The 21,244-nt window shown below is 38.8% G+C and overlaps 1 protein-coding gene across 2 annotated transcripts in view; it reads left to right on the top strand.

Annotated features, from left to right (window-relative positions):
- The window catches only part of Sdcbp (syndecan binding protein), a 34,510-nt gene extending 13,473 nt beyond the window's left edge, over positions 1 to 21,037 (top strand). The window contains exons 4-9 of one of the 2 annotated variants that reach the window (XM_027398898.2): positions 4,712 to 4,821; positions 12,904 to 13,062; positions 14,934 to 15,109; positions 18,073 to 18,244; positions 19,054 to 19,145; positions 19,897 to 21,037. In XM_027398898.2, the coding sequence (XP_027254699.1) occupies positions 4,712 to 4,821; positions 12,904 to 13,062; positions 14,934 to 15,109; positions 18,073 to 18,244; positions 19,054 to 19,145; positions 19,897 to 19,951 (764 nt within the window). In that variant the 3' untranslated portion in view covers positions 19,952 to 21,037. Of the gene's footprint in view, positions 1 to 4,711; positions 4,822 to 12,900; positions 13,063 to 14,933; positions 15,110 to 18,072; positions 18,245 to 19,053; positions 19,146 to 19,896 lie in introns of both variants that reach the window. The other variant, XM_027398897.2, reaches the window with a different exon arrangement.
- The last annotated feature ends 207 nt before the right edge of the window (positions 21,038 to 21,244 follow it).

Below are 21,244 nucleotides of genomic sequence, written 5' to 3'. Positions count from 1 at the left end.
CTTTGTGGGGAGTTCAGAAGCTCCCTTTGAGGTTGAGTGTTACCTCAAATCCAGCAGTTATTGTTCAAACTCTGTAGATTCGGGGGCTTCAGGACCGCCATGAAGTTTCTGTGGCCTCTCATCTTTTGGGTGGCTGCCTAACATTATTCTTTGGAGTGAATCTACTCTGAAGTCGAAATAGATCATAGGATAAGATTTTGGACGATGCCTGTCACTGTAAAAGTGGTAGGAAACTGAGTGAGTTCAGAAGCTCTGACTTTGTTCCCTGTTATTGAGAGGAACCATCACAACCTATAGCTTTTTATGGAGTGATTTCATCAGTGTAACAGTAAATGCTTTGGTTGTTCTGCTTTCCAGTCCAGTCTGGGGAGCAAGAGTTCCCCAATGTTCAGGTTAGTTGTTTCTTTGGATTTCACCAGCCTGGTCAGGACCCCTTTGCTCTTCACTCGTCCTTATCTGCATCTGGATTCCAGTTCAGACCAATTAGTGTCATGATCCCTAAATTCCTTTTTTTTTTTTTTTTCAGATTTATTTTATTTGAATTAGAAACAACATTGTTTTACATGACAACCTAAGTTCCCCTCTCCCTCCTGTCCTCCTCTACCACCCTCCCCAACTAAAACCATACCTATCACACATCCTTTTTGTTCCCGCTGGATGGTGAGGCTTTCCATAGGGTATCATCAGAGTCTATCATATCCTAGGGCCTAGGCCTATCTCTGTGTGTCTTGGCTCAGGGAGTATTCTTCTATGTGGAATGGGCTCCCAAAGTCCACACCTATGCTAGGGATAAGTACTGAACTATTACAGGAGATCCTGTAGATTTCCGAGGTTTCCTCAATGAAATCCATGTTCCTGGGGGTCTGGATCAGTCCCATGCTGTTAGTCCAGCTATCTATCAGTCTGGGGATCAAGAGTTCCCCGATGTTCAGGTTAGTTGTTTCTGTGGATTTCACCAGCCTGTCCAGGACCCCTTTTCTCTTCACTAGTCCTTCTCTGCATCTGGATTCCAGTTCACTTCAGTGATAAGCTGTGGGTGTCGGCTTCTGCTTCCACCAGCTGCTGGATGAGGGCTATCGGGTGGCATATAAGTCAGTCATCAATCTCATTATCAGGGAAGGGCATTTAAGGTAGCCTTTCCTCTGTTGCTTAGGTTGTTAGCTGGTGTCATCTTTGTAGATCTCCAGACATTTTCCTAGTGCCTGATTTCTCTGTAAACCTAAAATGTCTCCCTCTATTATGGTATCTCCATTCTTGTTATCTTCTATTCTTCCCCTGACTCAATCTTTCTGCCCCCTCATGTCCTCTGCATCCCTCCTCTTCTTCCCTTATCATTCTCCTAGCTCCCTCCCCCCTCTTCCTGTGACTCAATTTGTTCAGGGGAACTTGACCCTTTCCCTTTCTCCAGGGGACCATGTATATCTCTTTTAGGGTCCTACTTGTTTACTAGCTTCTCCGGCAGTGTGGATTGTAGGCTGGCAATTATTTACTCTATGTCTGAAATCCACATATGAGTGAGTACATATCATGTTTGTCTTTTTGTGATTGGGTTACCTTGCTCAGAATGGTTTCTTCTAGTTCCAACCATTTTCCTGCAAATTTCAAGATTCCATTGTTTTTTTTCCCTGAGTAGTACTCCATTGTGTAAATGTACCGCATTTTCTCTATCCATTCTTTGGTTGAGGGGCATCTAAAGCTGCTTCCAGTTTCTGGCTATTACAAATAGTGCTGCCATGAACATCATTGAACATATGTCCTTGTTGTATGAACGTGCATTATTTGGGTATATGCCTAAGAGAGGAATTGCTGGATCTTATGGTAGACTCATTCCCATTTTTCTTGAGGAGTCACCATACTGATTTCCAAAGTGGCTGTACAAGTTGGCACTCCCATCAGCAGTGGAGAAGTGTTCCCTTTCTCCAGATCCTCTCCAGCTTAAACTGTCATTGATGTTTTTGATTTTGGCCATTAAGACAGGAGTAAGATGGTATCTCAGATTGTTTTGATTTGGATTTTTTGGTGTTTCTGTGACTAGCTTCTTGAGTTCTTTTTTATTTTGGAGATCAGCCCTCTGTCAGATGTGGGGTTGTATCTTTTCCCAGTCTGTGGGCTGTCGTTTTGTCTTGCTGACTGTGTCTTGCCTTACAGAAGCTTCTCAGTTTCAGGAGGTCCCATTTATTAATTGTTGATCTCAGTGTCTGTGCTACTGGTGTAATGTTCAGGAAGGGGTTTCCTGTAACAATTAATTCAAGGGCATTTCCCACTTTGTCTTATAATAGGGTTAGTGTGGCTGGGTTTATGTTGAGGTCTTTGATCCATTTTGACTTAAGTTTTGTGCATGGTGATAGGCTTGGGTCTACCTGCAGTCTTCTACATGTTTACATCCAGTTATACCAGCACCAATTGTTAAAGATGTTCTCTTTGTTCCAGTGTATAAATTTGGATTGTTTGTCAAAAATCAGGTGTTCGTAGGTGTGTGGGTTAATATCAGGGTTTTCAACTCTATTCCATTGGTCTACTTGTCTATTTTTGTGCCAATACCAAGCTGTTTTCAGGACTATAGCTCTATAATAGAGCTTGAAGTCAGGGATGGTGATGTCTACAGAAGTGCCTTTATTGTACAGGGTTGTTTTGGCTATCCTAGGTCTTTCGTTTCTCCATATAAAGTTGAGAATTATCTTTCAAGGTCTATGAAGAATTGTGTTGGGATTTTGATGGGTATTGCATTGAATCTGTAGATTGCTTTTGGCAAGATTGCCATTTTTACTATGTTGATCCTACCTATCCAAGAGCATGGGAGAGCTTTCCATTTTCTGGTATCTTTAATTTCTTTCTTTAGAGAGTCAATATTCTTATGGTACAGGTCTTTCACTTTTTTGGTTAGTGTTACCCCAAGGTATTTTATGTTTGTGGCAATTGTAAAGGGTGATGTTTCTCTGATTTCTTTCTCCACCAATGTGTCATCTGTATATAGCAGTCCATATGCGCCATAACTTCTATTAGTTCCTTTGTTTCTTTGTTAACTTTGTTCCTATCCAGTAGTGAGAGTGGTGTGTTAAAGTCTCCCACTATAAGTGTGTGCAGTTTTATGTGTTATTTGAGTTTTAGTAATGTTTCTTTTACAAACATGGATGCCTTTGTATTTGGGGCATAAATATTCAGAATTGAGACTTCATCCTGATGGATTTCTCCTGTGATGAGTAGGAAGTGAACTCCTTCATCTCTTTTGATTGATTTTTGTTTAAAGTCCAATATGTTGGATATTAGGATTGCTATCCCCCTGCTTGTTTCTTGGGTCCATTTGATTGGAAGATCTTTCCCCAACCTTTATTTCTTAGGTACCGTCTGTCTTTGAAGTTGAGGTGTGTTTCTTGTATGCAGCAGAAGGATGGATTCTGTCTTCTTATCCATTTTGATAATCTGTGTCTTTTTATAGGTGAGTTAAGACCATTAATGTTGATGGATATTAATGACCATTGATTATTGTTCATTCTTGTTTGTTTTTGATTTGGTGATGGTGGCGAGATTATGTGTGGGATTCTATCCCTTATTCCTTTTAGCTGTTGGTAAAGTGGGATTGTCTATTGCCTATATTTTTCTGGTTGTAGTTAACTTCCTTGTGTTGCAATTTTCCTTCCAGAACTTTCTGTAGGGCTGGATTGGTGGATATGTATTGTTTGAATCTGGTTTTGTTATGGAATATCTTTTTTCTCCATCTGTATTGATTGAAAGCTTTGCTTGGTATAGTAGTCTGGGCTGGCATCCGTGGTCTCTTAGTGTAGGTAGAATATCTATCCAGGACCTTCTTTCAGAGTTTCCATGGAAAAGTCAGGTGTAATTCTGATAGGTTTGCCTTTATAAGTTACTTGGCGTTTTTCCTTTGCTGCTCTTAATATTTTCTCTTTATTCTGTATGTTTGGTGTTTTGATTATTATGTGGCAAGGAGACCTTTTTTTTAGTTCAGTCTTTTTGGTATTTTGTAGGATTCTAATTTCTTATGCATAGGGTTATGTTAAGAAACATAAAGGGCAAGATCAGGTCTTAAGAAAAATTTTTACCTTTTAGTAGTCGCCTCTCCCTGTTTCTATCTCTAAATTTTGTATCTGTGCTGTGAACATGTACAATTTTTCCTTACTTTCCTTAGAGAAATGAAAGAGTTACTGGCTTTGGGTGGTTTGGTATGATGAGTATCCAGCGGGGGTCAAAAGCAGACTGGAGGATTTCACATGTCTACTGGTGGCTAAAAAGCCTTATTTTGTATCTCCTGACTTACTTCAACTTTAAAGTCTTGCTCTCTGGCCCTGTCTGGTTTTCTATCTGTGGCAGTCCTCCTGCTTCTGCCATATGAGTGGAGCTCTGGCGTATAGTCATGCACCACCACAGCCAACTTTAGACTGTGTTAAATGAGGGACTTGAACACCTGCAAATTGTGAAGCTAGTGCCTCATGGCAACAAAAGGATAACTGTGTAGGAAAGCTCAGACTGTCTCAGATGTATTTATATTTTAGGACTTTAGCTTTAAAATTTTCATGGATTCTTTTCTTTCTAATTGTGGCAGAGATGGAGAGATATCCTTCCATTTTATGGATCCTTTAAATGTGTCTAAATCTTTGTACCTTAAATGTGAATTTTTTAAAATAAAACATAGTCCATAGTAAGTTATTATTTTGAATATACTGCCAATGCCTTTTTCTTCATTTGTTTATATTAGATCTCTATCCTAAACTGTATCCAGAGCTCTCCCAATACATGGGACTGACTTTAAGTGAAGAAGAAATATGTGCAAATATGCCCATGGTCTCTGGAGCACCAACCCAAGGGGTATGTACAGTATAATTTTGAATTTCACAAAAGGCTTTTTATACGTAGATGTAAACTGGCATCCATAGCAAACTTACATATTTATAACTTTAGAGTTGACTTCTCAGATTTTAGGTTTCTTTTGTTTGTGTGTATTTGGTTTTTCTTGGTATAGCCCTGGCTATCCTGGAACTTACTCTATAGACCAGACTGGCTGTGCAGAGATCCACCTGCCTCTGCGTCCTGAATGCTGGGATTAAAGGTATGCACCACCATACCCATCCTAGTTTTAGATTTCTCTATAGATATATTTCTGAACATTGTCACTCACTGTTAAATTTATTAGGTCTTTGGCATTCTGTGCTTTCCTAAGACCTTGTGATTGGCACTCTGCCATGTTTCGGTTAGTTGTACCCTTTCTAGTTGTGTGGCTGCATTGAGTTTTGTATTTCCAACCTTGACTGTACAGTTAATTCTTCCATGTCTCAGTAATTCTTATTTCAAACAGTATTGCATTGCTGATAGACTAGTCATCAGAAGTATGTACATGCTCTGTTACTTTGATCATAATATTAATATTCCTTTTATATTTAGAAGCCAAGTTTCTTGCAATTAGACTGAAGTGCTAGGCTTACATATAACATATAGCACTTGATGTAATTGTAGTTACATATTTCATGAGTGAATCCATTTCTGTCCTCTTGCCATAATGCCACTGTTTAATATAGTACCTGGCATTTTTTATTGAAATTTCAATATTTATTGGAAACTTGCTTTATTAGTCAGGATCCAGTTGAAAACATAGCATTTCAACTGAGGTAATTTAAGAAATTGATAGGGAGTTTGTTGGTGGGATCCGAAACACGGAGGCCCTGTGACAGTTCTGCCTCCAACTGCCGTCCCTACGGGACCCGGCACGCCCGAACACTGCTGACTCCCAGGTAACAGTGACACCTCCATCCACGAGAAGAGGACCGACAGAGTATTGGATCTGTTTGCATCTACCAGAAGAGAACCTTGGTCCCAAACTCACCAAGAGAGCAAGAAACGCCTGCTACACCCACCAGAAGAAAGGATGAGAAGAGGACAAGGTAAAAGCACATTCAACAACAGAAAACCCAATATGTATGACACCACCGGAGACTAGGAATCATACACCAGCAAGACCTGAACATCACGTTGCAGATGAATCAGAAGAGAATGACCTTAAAAGCATCTTCAGAAAAATGATAGGGGACCTCAAAGAGGACATGAGAAAATCCCTTAAAGAAATGGAAGAAAAAACAAACCAAAAAATACAAGAAATCAACAAATCTCTCAAGGAAACAGTTCAAGACCTAAAAACTGAAATAGAGACAATAAAGACAGCACAATCTGAGGGAATGCTGGAAATAGAAAAGCTGGGTAAACGATCAGGAACTACAGATGAAGCATAACCAACAGAATACAAGAGATGGAAGAGAGAATCTCAGGAGTTGAAGACACATTAGCAGAAATAGATTCATCAACCAAAGAAAATCGTAAGTCCAACAAATCCCTAATACAAAATATCCAGGAAATATGGGATACCGTGAAAAGACCAAACCTAAGAATAATAAGTATAGAAGAAGGTGAAGAAATCCAACTCAAAGGCTCAGAAAACATATTCAACAAAATCATAGAAGAAAACTTTCTCAACCTAAAGAAAGACATGCCAATGAAAATACAAGAAGCCTACAGAACACTGAATAGACTGACCCAAAATGATTTTCTCGAAGAACCAACTTTTTGTTATATTGATTTTGTATTGTTCTCCTAGTTTCCATTTTATTGATTTCAACCCTCAATTTGATTATTTCCTGGCATCTGCTCCTCCGGGGTGTATTGGCTTCTTTGTGTTCTAAAGCTTTTAGTTGTGCTGTTAATTCTCTAGTGTGATTATTCTCCTGTTTCTTCATGTGGTCACTTAGTGCTATGAACTTTCCTGTTAGCAGTGCTTTCACAGTGTCCCATAGGTTTGGATATGTTGTGTCCGCATTCTCATTTAATTCTAAGAAATCTTTTATTTCTTTTTTTTATTTCTTCCTCGACCCAGGGATTGTGCAATTGGGTGTTACTTAATTTCCATGAGTTTGTAGGTTTTCTGTAGTTTGTGTTGTTGTTGAATTCTAACTTCAAAGCATGGTGGTCTGATAAGATACAGATGCAGAGAAGGACGAGTGAAGAGCAAAGAGATCCTGACCACGCTGGTGAAATCCACAGAAACAACTAACCTGAACATTGGGGAGCTCTTGCTCCCCAGACTGATAGATAGCTGGACTAACAGCATGGGACTGATCCAGACCCCAGGAACATGGATTTCATTGAGGAAACCTCGGAAATCTACAGGATCTCCTGTAGTAGTTCAGTACTTATCCCTAGCATAGGTGTGGACTTTGGGAGCCCATTCCACATAGAAGAATACTCCTTGAGCCAAGACACACAGAGGTGAGCCTAGGCCCTATCCCAAAGGATATGATAGACTCTGATAAGCAACTTAAATAGACCTATAACCCCTAATGAATTTGAAGCAGTCATTAGAAGTCTCCCAACCAAAAAAGCCCAGGGCCAGATGGCTTCAGTGCCGAATTGTACGAGAAATTCAACGTACAGCTAATACCAATTCTCCTCAAAGTATTCCACACAATAGAAGCAGAAGGGTCATTACCAAACTCTTTTTATGAGGCTTCAATAACCTTGATACTCAAGCCACACAAAGACACAACTAAGAAAGAGAACTACAGACCAATACCTCTCATGAACATTGATGCAGAAATTCTCAATATAATATTGGCAAATCGAATCCAAGAACACATAGAGAAATCATCCACCACGATGAAGTAGGCTTCATCCCAGGGATGCAAGGATGGTTCAACATAGGAAAATCTGTCAATGTAATCCACCATATAAACAGACCGAGAGAAAAAAAAAAATCACATGATCATCTCATTAGATGCCGAAAAAGCCTTTGATAAAATCCAATACCCCTTCATGATAAAGGTGCTGGAGAAATCAGGGATAACAGGAACATACCTCAGCATAATAAAAGGAATATACAGCAAGCCAACAGGCATCATCAAATTAAATGGAGAGAAACTCAATGCAATTCCTCTAAAATCAGGAACAAGACAAGGCTGTCCACTTTCTCCATACCTCTTCAGTAGTGTCCTTGAAATTCTAGCTAGAGCAATAAGACAACAAAAGGAGATCAAGGGAATACAAATCAGAAAGGAAGAAGTCAAACTCTCACTATTTGCAGATATGATAGTCTACATAAGTGACCTGAAAAACTCTACCAGGGAACTCCCACAGCTGATAAACACCTTCAGCAAAGTGGCAGGATACAAAATTAACTCAAAAAAATCTGTAGCCCTACTATATACGGAGGACACATTGGTGGAGAAAGAAATCAGAGAAACATCACCCTTTACAATTACCACAAACATAAAATACCTTGGAGTAACACTAACCAAAAAAGTGAAAGACTATACTGTAAGAATTTTGAGTCTCCAAAGAAAGAAATTAAAGAAGATACCAGAAAATGGAAAGATCTCCCATGCTCTTGGATAGGCAGGATCAACATAGTAAAAATGGCAATCTTGCCAAAAGCAATCTACAGATTCAAGTGCAATCCCATCAAAATCCTAACACAATTCTTCACAGACCTTGAACGAATAATTCTCAACTTTATATGGAGAAACAAAAGACCTAGGATAGCCAAAACAACCCTGTACAATAAAGGCACTTCTGTAGGCATCACCATCCCTGACTTCAAGCTCTATTATAGAGCTATAGTCCTGAAAACAGCTTGGTATTGGCACAAAAATAGACAAGTAGACCAATGGAATAGAGTTGAAAACCCTGATATTAACCCACACACCTACGGACACCTGATTTTTGACAAACAATCCAAATTTATACACTGGAACAAAGAGAACATCTTTAACAGTTGGTGCTGGCATAACTGGATGTAAACATGTAGGAGACTACAGATAGACCCAAGCCTTTCGCCCTGCACAAAGCTTAAGTCAAAATGGATCAAAGACCTCAACATAAACCCAGCCACACTAACCCTATTAGAAGACAAAGTGGGAAATACCCTTGAATTAATTGGTAGAAAAGACTGCTTCCTGAACATTACACCAGTAGCACAGACATTGAGGTCTGCAATTAATAAATGGGACCTCCTGAAACTGAGAAGCTTCTGTAAGGCAAAGGAGACAGTCAGCAAGACAAAACGGCAGCCCACAGACTGGGAAAAGATATTCACCAACCCCACATCTGACAGAAGGCTGATCTCCAAATTATACACAGAACTCAAGAAGCTAGTCTCCAAAACACCAAACAATCCGATCAAAATTGGGGTACAGAACTAAATAGACAATTCTCAATAGAGGAATCTAAAATGTCTGAAAGACACATAAGAAAGTGTTTAACATCCTTAGCCATCAGGGAAATGCAAATCAAAACAATCTGAGATACCATCTTACTCCTGTCAGAATGGCTAAAATCAAAAACACCAATGACACTTGATGCTGGAGAGGATGTGGAGAAAGAGAACACTCCTCCACTGCTGGTGGGAGTGCTAACTTGTACAGCCACTTTGGAAATCAGTATGGTGACTCCTCAAGAAAATGGGAATCAGTCTACCACAAGATCCAGCATTTCCTCTCTTGGGTATATACCCAAAAGAAGCACATTCATACAACAAAGACATCTGTTCAGCAATGTTCATAGCAGCACCATCTGTAATATCCAGAAACTGGGAGCAGCCTAGAAACCCGTCAACTGAAGAATGGATAGAGAAAATGTGGTACATTTACACAATGGAGTACTACTCAGCAGAAAAATAAAATGGGATCTTGAAATTTGCAGGAAAATGGATGGAACTCGAAGAAACCATTCTGAACAAGGTAACCCAATCACAAAAAGACAAACATGATGTGTACTCATTTATATGTGGATTTTAGACATAGAGTAAGGGAATACCAGCCTACAATCCACACTGCCAGAGAAACTAGTAAACCAAGTAGGACCTTAAAAGAGACAAATTTTGTCCCCTGGAGAAGGGGAAAGGGTCACCATCCCCTGAGCAAATTCAGAACATGGGACGAGTGGGGAGTGAGCTCCGAGAATGAGAAGGGAAGAAAAGCAAGGATGCAGAGGTCATGAGGGAGCAGAAAGGTTGAGTCTGGTGTAGATTAGAAGAAGGGATATATCATAGGTAGGATTTTAGTTGAGGGGTAGTAGGGAAGGAAGGGAGGGAGAAGGGAACTGGGATTGTCATGTAATTCAATCCTGTTTGTAATTCAAATATATAAAAAACTAAAAAAAAAAAAAATTGATAGTCAGAGATTTCCAAAGAAATAAGCAGAACCCAGGTAGAAGTACAGAAAGCCAGCGCTGTCCTGGGATGTAGTGTATAAAATGCTGGGAACTATAGAATAACTTAGGCTGCAGCCTGTTGCATCTTAGACCTTGGGAAGTCTTTCTGGTAGCTACAGCACAGCCTAGCACCCTCCCTGCCCCCAGGTTGGGAAAGTTGGTGAGAGATGGCTCCATGGTGGTATTTGCTGCTCTTGGAGAGGAATGCCAGAGAATCTGAAGACTTCTTCTGGCTCCCTTGGATACACAAGTGGCAAATACTCAAATACAGACACATTATATAAAATAAATCTTTAAAAAAGGAGGTATAGAGAAGCATAATTGTGATATTTATAGAAAGTTTATCTTCTAGCACAGAAAAAACAAACAATTAATAGGTTTTATTTTAGTAACTGGCTCAGAGGCCAGTTAGTATATCTGACTTCCTTTGCCCAGGTCTGCATTCTTTGTTCCCTTTGATTTGATTAGCACACCAATGTCCCCTCCCCATTTGCATGTTTCTTGCCTCAAAGGTAATCTGGTTTCCTTTAGAATTATCTACATAATAAGGCTCTTTGGTGTGCTCTTTTTCTTTCTCTATCATTTTGTTCTATTTAATTTGTTCTGGAGATTTTTATTAACTCTTCTCCACAGTGACAGTTTCATTTTACATGCTGTGTAATTTTGGTTTTTGTATTTCATCTAGTTCTCTGCCCCAACATTATTAAAATTATGTATATTGAAGGTGTACAGCATATCGTGTATCAATTTATGTATGTTGTGAAGTGTTCCCACAGTCAAGCCAACCCCTATATCTATCCCTTCCTAGAGTTACAACATTTTAGAATATAGTTATAACACTGGCAAGTTTCAGTTACAAAGATTGACAAGCCATGGTTACTGTGCTGTTCATTAGCACCCCAGACTTACTTTTATCATTGAAAGTCTGTCTACTTTGTCCATCTCCCCATTCTTCTTCTGCCCATCCCTTACCCCCTCTAATCCTGATACTACTTATAGTTTTCATATCAACATCAGACTGTACTATCGTTTTGTCTTTGACATATTTCCTTTAGTATAATGCCCCCAGGGTCATCATACAGTCCAACTGCCCATGTTTTTATGGCTTGAGTATTATGACATTGTGTATCTCTAGACAACATTTTCTTTCTTCATCTGTTGACAGATACTTGCTTCTAAGCTTTGGTCACTATGAGTAATGAATATGGGTATGCAGTTATCATTGGGATTTAGTGATTTTTATTTCCCTTTTGCTTTTGCCCAGAAGTAGGATTGTTTGACCTAGGGCAAGTACATTTTCATTTTATGAGGATCCTCCATATGGTTTTTCATAATGGTTATACTGAGTACATTTGGTGTATGGCAATGCACAGAAGTTTACCAACATTTCTGTCTTTTTGGTAGATAAACTTTTATGTGAGGTGGTAGTGCCATTTCCTGGCTTTGATTTGCATCTTCTAATGATAAATGATCCCTTTCACATTCCCATGAGCCATTTGTTACCTTTGGGAAAATAGCTTATGTAGGCACGTTGCCCATTTTTTAAGTTGATTTACTTGCTTTTCTTTGTTGACTTTTGAGAACAGCTTTTTTGCTGTTCTTTATACATCTGGATACTTGTCCCTTAATATATGATTTGTAAATAACTTCTCCATTCCCATTGGTTGCTCTCTTCCTGTGACCTTTTTTGTTTGTTTTGAGGCAGGGTCTCTCTATGTAGACCATGCTGGCCTTGAACTTACAGAGATCTACTTATCTCTGCTAGGATCAAAGGTATGTGCCACCATGCCTGGCCCCAGCTGTGAAGAAACTTTTTAAGTTTGATATAGTCCTACTTACTGATTTTTGCTTATGCTTCTGGTGAAAAATAATAAAAAAAAATACATTGTCAAGATAAGTGTCAAAGAGATTTGTGTTTTCTCCTAGCTCTATGTTGTGAGCAGATCTTAACAGTTAAGATTTTGAATCCATTTGGAGCTGGTGTTTATATTTGGTAAAAGATCAGCCCCAGCCACTGCCCTGCTCATGATACTTCTGTTTTCCCAATATCATTATACATGTGGTGACTTTGTCAAGAGTAGTTTAATATAAATGTTTTTATGTCATCTCTTTATTTCATTCCTGATATAAATCCTTGTTCATATTTGGCTTATTTTTAAATAGGTAATTTTATAATTATACCAGAGAAATCTTCTGGAGAATTCGTGCTGTAAAAATCCAGTGTGACCTGTTAGTTCTAGGAAATTATGTTTGAAATGAAGGTAAAACATAGTTGTAGGTGACAGGGATATCTTGTGAGAAATGATTCATGTGTTGCTTTCAGTGCTGTGCCATCTTCATATAGTATAGCCCTCATTGGACAAGGCAGTCTTTTGAGACTGTTGCCACTTACATGTTCTCTGGTTGAGGCAGTTTGGCAGCAGATGATGATTGATACACAGGAGTGCCAGTTGACTTAAAGTAACAAGCCTAGAGCAAAACCACTGAATCTTATCTACCCAAGGTTAATGGAGTAAATCAGTAGAGGAATGGAGAAGTGAAAAACCAGTGTCATTATTGTAGAACTCAGACTTCACCTGAGTGAACTTATTTGTGGAATAGTATTTGTAAGAACTAGAACTGTGCATGCTCCAGTTTTCTGTAGATTACTTTCAAGGAAAGTGTTTCTAAATATTGACCAATTATGTGTTTTTCCAGCAGTTGGTAGCAAGACCATCCAGTGTGAACTATATGGTAGCACCTGTGACAGGTAACGATGCTGGAATTCGGAGAGCAGAAATTAAACAAGGGATTCGTGAAGTTATTCTGTGTAAGGATCAAGATGGAAAAATTGGGCTCAGACTTAAGTCAATAGATAATGTAAGTATTTATATTTTTGAACTTATCTAAATAGGTCATGAAATTTTAATATCAAATAATTTGAAATGAAAATAGTTTGACCGGCTGTAATGACACATCCCCAATGAGGAATGTTACGAATCTACTAATTTAAATTTTCTACCTGTTCGGAAGAAGCTGTGCTGGAACTTGCAAGCAGATCACTGCAAACAAGCTTTTCTTTTTGATTCTCTTTACTGAATGCTGTCATGGGGTTTGCATAAACCACGTGATAGAATTTATGTGATAGAATATAGGCTTGACATAGGGCAGCGTATGTGAAAGTAAAGGGAAAATTGAAGAGTAAGAATTGGGTGTGCACTTGTAAACTAAGTGATAATTATTTGTGAGATGACTTTGCAAGTTTATTATTTCTATTTATAAAACTTGCACTTGATAGGCCATTTGTGAACAAGTTGTTTGTAATTTAGGCAGTGAATCACCTTGCCACACTAAAGACATGAAATCTCAGATACATTTTAAAATGTTATGGACATGGTAGATCTCATAAACGTCAATTTACAATCTTTCTTTCTTTCTTTCTTTCTTTCTTTCTTTTTTTTTTTTTGGATTCTTTGTGGCTTTGGAGCTGTCCTGGAACTAGCTCTTGTAGACCAGGCTGGTCTCGAACTCACAGAGATCTTCCTGCCTCTGCCTCTCGAGTGCTGGGACTAAAGGAGTGTGCCACCACACACACCCCCTTGCTCTATTTCTTTTTTATAGCCATTATCTTATTGATTCTGTTTCAGTCTTAAGGCTCCTTAGCTTAGTGAGTCCAAGTTTCCACAAACAAAATAAGTGGCACACTGTTTAGGTGAATGAGGCTGACCTGGGCAGGAAAAGCCAGCACTACCTTTCCACTCAAAGGGCTGAGAGCATGATTGTATGTAGCCCTCGGCACATGTTCAAGACACACCATTGTGTTTTTGTAAAGTCCTGACCTCACTGAGCTTCTCCTTTCCCTTCCATGAAAGATATATACTGCAGCAGAGGTGCTTTGGGTCCTCTGGCACCATCATGGTTTGTACAGTGCGGTGCTGCCTGCTCATGGCACCACATGGCAGAAGTGATGTCTGCCCACCTTAGACTGTAGGGAAGGTCTAACCCTATAGACCTGTCTGCATGTCCATAGCTGTCCTCTTTTATGTTTGTCTATTTGCTTCAGCATCTGATTGGATTTATGTAAGTATGAATATCTGTATGAGTTAGTTGTTAGAGGTACTTTTCTGAATTTCATAATGGATCATTTATAAGCATTCATGTAGTTAACAGGCTTATCAACATGTAATTATTACCTCAAACTATCATTTATTTTTAAAATTTAATTTTATGTTTTGAGTGTGGCTTCATGTATGTGTGTGCACCACATGCATGCCTGGTACCCTCAGAGGTCAGAACGTGATGCTAGATCCCCAGGAACTGGAGTCACGCATAGTTGTGAGCCACCAAATTGGTACTGGGAACTGAACCTGAGTCTTCTGTAGCAAGTGCTCTTCTCTGCTGAGCCATCTACCCAGGTTCCAAATGATTTTTTTTTTTTTTTTTAATTTTAAGTAGTAAAGTAAATACAGACATGCAGTGCTTGGTATGACCAATACCTGAAGTGTAGAGGTTTGCATTTGGTAAAGTTGCCCATTCCTATCACTTGACATATCACCCACTATGCAGGGTGATATGGCCAGGGTTGCTCAGGTAGGTCCCCACTGAGATCTGTTTGTTTTGTTTTTCAGGTGTTTCTGCTTTAATAAAGTTTTGTTTGTTTTAAGGGTTGACTTGACATATCATACAATACTAGGAAGATTTCTGATCAGCCATAGCACTGATAAAAGATAAATTATTTTCTTCTTACCTAGGGTATATTTGTTCAGCTAGTCCAGGCAAATTCCCCAGCCTCCTTGGTTGGTCTGAGATTTGGGGACCAGGTACTGCAGATCAATGGGGACAACTGTGCGGGCTGGAGCTCTGATAAGGCACACAAGGTGCTCAAGCAGGCATTTGGAGAAAAGATCACCATGACCATTCGGGACAGGTGAGTTGAGACCCAACAGTGAAAATGGAGATTTAAGCCTATGCTTCCATTTCATTTCATTTCTGTAAATACAGTTTTCTGCTTTTGCTTTTTTGTTTGTTTAGAAAATGTTGATTCGTTACAGTCTTGCTGTTGTTGCAGTTGTGTGGACAGTTCTTTCTTGTATAGTTACATTCTTTTCATGGAATTCTGATTTTGCATGTATACTTTCCTATACTTTATGGGAGTCTGTCCTCTAAGCAATGTTTTTCCAACTGTATCATCTTTAGAAAGGATGTAACTGACAGTACAGCAGCCATGGGCTCACCTGCAGCCCACTGCTTAAGCATCCCGTGCCAGGGCCCTTTGTCACAAGGACTGAAATGGTCACAGGTTCCCAAGAACTTAGTTTTGAAACCAAATCCAGTCTCTGGGGTTGTGGTGCAATTAAGTAAAGAGGGTGAATTGTTCTGCCTGGTAGGTAGTCTATTTTTATCTTAAAATAAAAATAACATTGATCTAAAATTTTTTTATTAAATTCCTAAATGTATCAAAAATTGAAAATGGAAAAGTTTGTAATTTCCTTTTTAATCTGTAAGCAGAATTTCAAGTTGGACTAGTCTTGGCAAGATGTCTAGTTAAGAGTCCACACTGTTCTTCCAGAGGACCAAATTGGGAAGGGAATACTGCCTGAAACTCCAGCTCCAGGGGCTCCAGCACCATTTTTTTCTGCCTAGGCACCTGCATTCACACACACAGACCCAACTACATCATTAAAAAAAAAAAAAAGCATTAACGTTGTAAATAAAAAGACACTACATGTTGAAATTACCCAGACCCAAAGACTATAAATGTGAATCTATACAGTAAGAGTAGCTGTTTGGAACCTGCACATTGGATATTTTCACTTTGGAATGTATTTTTTGACACTTACCCACCACTTTAAACAAATCCATGAGATTAGAACAAAGAAAAAGCAGTTCCTTATATTCATTCATAATACATGTTTACTATCTGAATTCAGTCCTTCCTCATGCCGTAATAGTAACTCTTCTTGTTCTTTTTTATGTTATATCACTTAAACCTGTGTTATACATATAAATATGCTTATTTCCTAAGATTTTGTAATTTTGAGTAATAGTATATATTGTAAGTCTATTTTTCTTCCAAGTTTTATGAATTCATTTTTCTTCAGAGCAGAATACTACATGGGCATAGCTTTCCCATCTTATTTATGAGCCCTCTGTTCTGTTCCTTTGGTCTTTTATCTGTTTTTAATGCTAGCACTAGGCTTTCTTCATGACTAGCTGTGGTATGATCTGTGGTTGAGTATTGTAAGATCCCCAGCAGTGTTCTTACTTCTTAGATTGCTTTGGTCATTTGTAGTCTTTAAAAAAAACAAAAACAAAAACAAAAAAAACTTAGCTCTGCCTTTTTTTTTTTTTTTTGGTAAAGATTTATTTATTTATTTATTATGTATACAGTGTTCTGTCTGCATGTATGATTGAAGAGAAGAGGGCACCAGATCTCATTACAAATGGTTGTGAGCCACCATGTGGTTGCTGGGAATTGAACTCAGGACCTCTGGAAGAGCAGTCAGTGCTCTTAACCTCTGAACTATCTCTCCAGCCCTGGTTATTTGTAGTCTTTTAAGGTTCCAAATGAATTCTTGGGTTTGTTTTTCCTAGACCTGTGAAATCTGATACCACAGTTTTGATAGGCAACCACAATTTTGATAGGCATTGCATTAATTATATAAACTAATTTTGGTGTAATATAGCTATTTTTCACAATGTTAATTCTGCCAATCCAGTTGCAAGGGCTTTCCATCATCAACCATCTTCTGTGATTTCCTTTTTCAAAATCTTGAAGTTGGTGGCACTGGGAGAGGTCTTTCACTGTATAGAGAAGTTGTTCACTTCTTAAATAATTTTAAACTTTTTTTGTTGTTGTTTTTTGAGACAGGGTTTCTCTATGTTACAGCTCTGGCTGTCCTGGAACTCACTTTGTAGACCAGGCTGGCCTCAAACTCACTGAGATCCACTGGCCTCTCTCTCCGGAGTGGTGGCCTGTGCCACCATGCCTGGCTAAACATTATTTCGAATGAAAGACTTTTTAAAAAAATGTTGGACCAATAGGAAGATTAAGCTGCAGAATTTCAAATGTAAACAAACGAGGAGGCCTTAAAATCTTACAGTAACACAATGGCAGAGTTGCAGAACATAAGCAAGTATTATGTGGCATTACAGTGCCTGAGGCAGACGGCACTGTAATGCCACATAATACTTTTAGTAGTAGTTTGTGCCTTCCTTTCCAGTCAGGCTTAAGTAATCTCTCTCTCGTTGCTTCTTTGGTGGCTCTTCCAAATTAGAGCAAAGCTTTGCCTGTAATCACAGCACTTGAGAGGATGGAGCTGCACATAATGAGACCCTGTGTCATCCATAACATTTTCAAAATTGAGATGTGAAAACTAACATTTTCAATGTCAAATGTCCTAAGGTCAGTCGGCTCCCAGAAGTATTGAAAGATTCAATGAATTAGTTCAAAGCCATCTTGTCATTAATGCAAAGCATGGTGGACTGTAAAGAAAAATGTAATGATAACTGAAAAGTATGGTGGATTGTAAAGAAAAATGTAGTAACTCCAAAGCATAGTGGACTGTAAAGAAATGTATTGATGGGCTGGAGAAATGGCTCAGCCATTAAAGGCTAGGCTCACAACCAAAAATATAAGAAATGTATTGATAATTCCACAAAGTAGTGTGTTCTGTTTTCTCAACTTAACAGAAGGGTATCTTGATTAGCAAGTCATTCAAATTTTGAGACTAAGCAAGGCTACTGTCCCATGTATAGTGTAAGAGCCATAATAAATGATTAGAAACAGCACTTACTGTAACAAAATACCCATGTGGCAATTTGTGGTATGTCATGTCTATTGAAGTATGAAATTAAAGTTTCAGTCTAACCCAGCACTTACTCTTACAGGCCCTTTGAGCGGACAATTACTATGCATAAGGACAGCAGTGGACATGTTGGTTTTATCTTTAAAAGTGGAAAAATCACATCCATAGTGAAAGATAGTTCTGCTGCCAGAAATGGCCTTCTCACTGATCATCACATCTGTGAGATAAACGGGCAGAACGTCATTGGCTTGAAGGTAAGAAGCACACTGGACCCTAGTTTTGGAGCCATTTTATTTTAGATAACATTGAGGTGGTGTGACTTTCCTGATGACCCTCAAACACTGAAACTTGGGAGATAAATGTAGGAGCTATGGTCTTAGGCCATCACAGTAACTCTGGGATGTTACCTGGAATTATCTTTTCCATACCAAGGTCACTAAACTATGATTCTATGATCTCTCTCTAGCTAGAATTCTGTGGAGAAATGGGCAGGGACATTTTTAGACATTGTGAATGGATGAATGTCCCAATATTTTTCAGTTCAGAAATACAGGAAAGGAATAAGTCTTGGTATATATTAATACTTTGATTTTTATAGATTTTGATCTATAAAGTTTTTATGGGCATAGCCCTGGCTGCCCAGGAACTCACTATGTAGGCCATGCTGTTCTCTAACTCACATGTACCTGCTTCTGCAGTGCTGGGTCTAAGGCACGTGAAACCCTGCTCGGCATATAAATCTTTGAATTGAGACTACCTTAAGATCTCAAGGTTTTAAGTAAGACTTTAACTCATAAATTCTGGAATACAGTTGACTGTGTTTGGGGCAAGCTCTCCATCTTCAGGTAAGGGAAGGATTGTGTTCAGTGCCTTCAACTTTGCTACCAGGTTGAAACACACATGTCTGTAAGATTAAAACTAAAATTCAGACATACCAGGGATTGGGACTCCAGAGATACTAGCATGACAACAGCAAATATAGTGTGACTCTTACCTAACAATTACAGTTTTATGTTTATTAAATAAAGCTTCAGTGAAATTAAATTCTGTTATGTTTCACTAGGATTCTCAGATTGCAGACATACTGTCAACAGCTGGGACTGTAGTTACCATTACAATCATGCCTGCTTTTATCTTTGAACATATTATTAAACGGTAAGTGGACAGCTCTACTTATGCTTGCTGTCTCCTGACATAAATGTAAATACTTCTTGAAGCCTGCAGTTCTGCTTATTAGAAATCAGTGGTTATGATGGGGGTTTCTTGCCTGTGAGATATTGAGTTGCTGTTGCTATTTGCAGTATGTCTCAGGAGGTAGAGGGGTGCATGGTGCTTGCTTTCTGTCCCCCAGAACCAAGAAGTATAAAGTCCATGCAAGCTGACAAGGGCCAGCAAGGGGTGATTCTGACTGTCTTTGTAGTTGGTACTGTTTCTTGGAAACCCTTCATTCAGAATCCTGATAGAAAGTGAGATTTCAAAGATACATAAACCTAACCTTTGTAATGGAATCTTTGTAATTTTGGCTTCTGGGTAGAATGCAGCTAAGTACCCTCGGAAGGGAAAATGTTGTGAGCATTTGACTGTTTTATAGTCTTTTTTTCTTTTTTTAACCATTGGTAGGTTCCTTCTCCACCTTTTCTTCTAACTCCATAGCCTTGCTGTTTTATTCTAATTAAACTGCCAGTCTTAAGGTAAATGACTTGCACCTTCTTTAGCATGTCGACCCTGGTGCAGATGTTTAGTTTTCCTGGACAGTCTTAGACAACTCAGTTATCAGTTCTGTAGCTCTGAGCTCATTTAAAGACCTTTAGACAATAGTGCTACACTGGAATTGGGGTTGTCTTGGGTTAAAATGGCATCTTTGAAAATAAGATATGAGTTATATGATGAGTTGGCTCTCTTGTAGGATGGCACCAAGCATTATGAAAAGCCTGATGGATCACACCATTCCCGAGGTTTAGAAACTTTGAACAACGCATTACAGCTGAATGTTTCCAGTTTTCTTCTTCGGCAACTTCTATATTTTGCATATGAAGCTTTCCGGGAGCCAGGGAGAATATGCTGCATGGGGACCTGTCTATCTTCCATCATGGCTGGGAACCTCACTCTATCTGATGTCTTCTGCAGATTTTAAGATAGTTGTAGCCTTATCCTGGTTTTACAGATGTGAAACTTACTGACTTTCCTAGAATCGTTTCTTTACTGGAAACCTGATGTTTTTATAAGCCATTGTGGTTAGGATGACTGGTGTAGGCTTAGCTGTGTGATAAGTGGTCACCTTTGTCCTAGATGAAGCACAGTGCTAGTCGTGTGCTTCACTTCTGTGGCACACCTGGATTTTTAGAACATCAGCATAGTACATTGAGGATGATTGCCTTTGGTAGTTACTTTTAAGTTTTCTCTGTATGAGTGTGTAAAATTCCAGTTAATCAACTCTGGTTTCATTCCACAAAAGCATTATATATTGTGTGTACTTTGCAAAAGACTGTCATGATTGTCACTAAATTTTAACTACCTTCACTTAATATGCTTCAACTGTCGCCTTAACTACAGCAAGCATTTAGAATAAAAGCCAAAATAGAATTATTGCTGCCTTCTGAGACCTGAGTGTTAGCTCTCTATTAAGCTGGTACCTGCCAGCCCCAAGCAGCTCACTGCTAAGCAGAGCTGCCTAGTTGTATGGAGATTTTCTAGTCACTGCATAAAGGAAACGCCTAAAAGTTGCCGTATCGCTTTCTGAAAAATAAATCGCTATATATTTCATGCAAACATTGTTATAGAAACAGAACAAATTTGGGGGTCGCCTTTTCACTTGTAGATTATGTGGGCAATATTAATTTGGCATTTGAATCCTAATATTATGTAATTTAGTCACTTTGGGGTCATCTTAGAATGTTTCCCTAGCCATTTTAATTTGTTCTATTTTCTGATTCCGTCCTCTAAACAAAAATGACAATGACACTTTATCTTAATTTTTTTTTCTTCTTGGTTTATGCCTATCCTAGTAATATCCTGATACTATCCTATTAAATGTATAAAAATGTTAACTTTTAGTCTGTCTGTTATTCCTTCATTCTTCTCACATCTGGGGTCTCTGAGAACAGTCCTGGAGCTAACACTTGTCTGAGATCCTTAGATGGCCAGGCCTGTACACTTGTAGGTGGGGAGAACCTGGTGAGGCTGCTGCATCTCTAGTGAAAGCAGAGAGCACCCACATGTATTCAATGACACTTAAAACTGACTCTGAAGTTTCT

This window comes from Cricetulus griseus, chromosome 2 (assembly GCF_003668045.3).
Source record: "Cricetulus griseus strain 17A/GY chromosome 2, alternate assembly CriGri-PICRH-1.0, whole genome shotgun sequence".
Lineage (NCBI taxonomy): Eukaryota > Metazoa > Chordata > Mammalia > Rodentia > Cricetidae > Cricetulus > Cricetulus griseus.
Note: the sequence above shows the minus strand (reverse complement) of the source record. Positions and strands in the feature narration are given on the sequence as shown.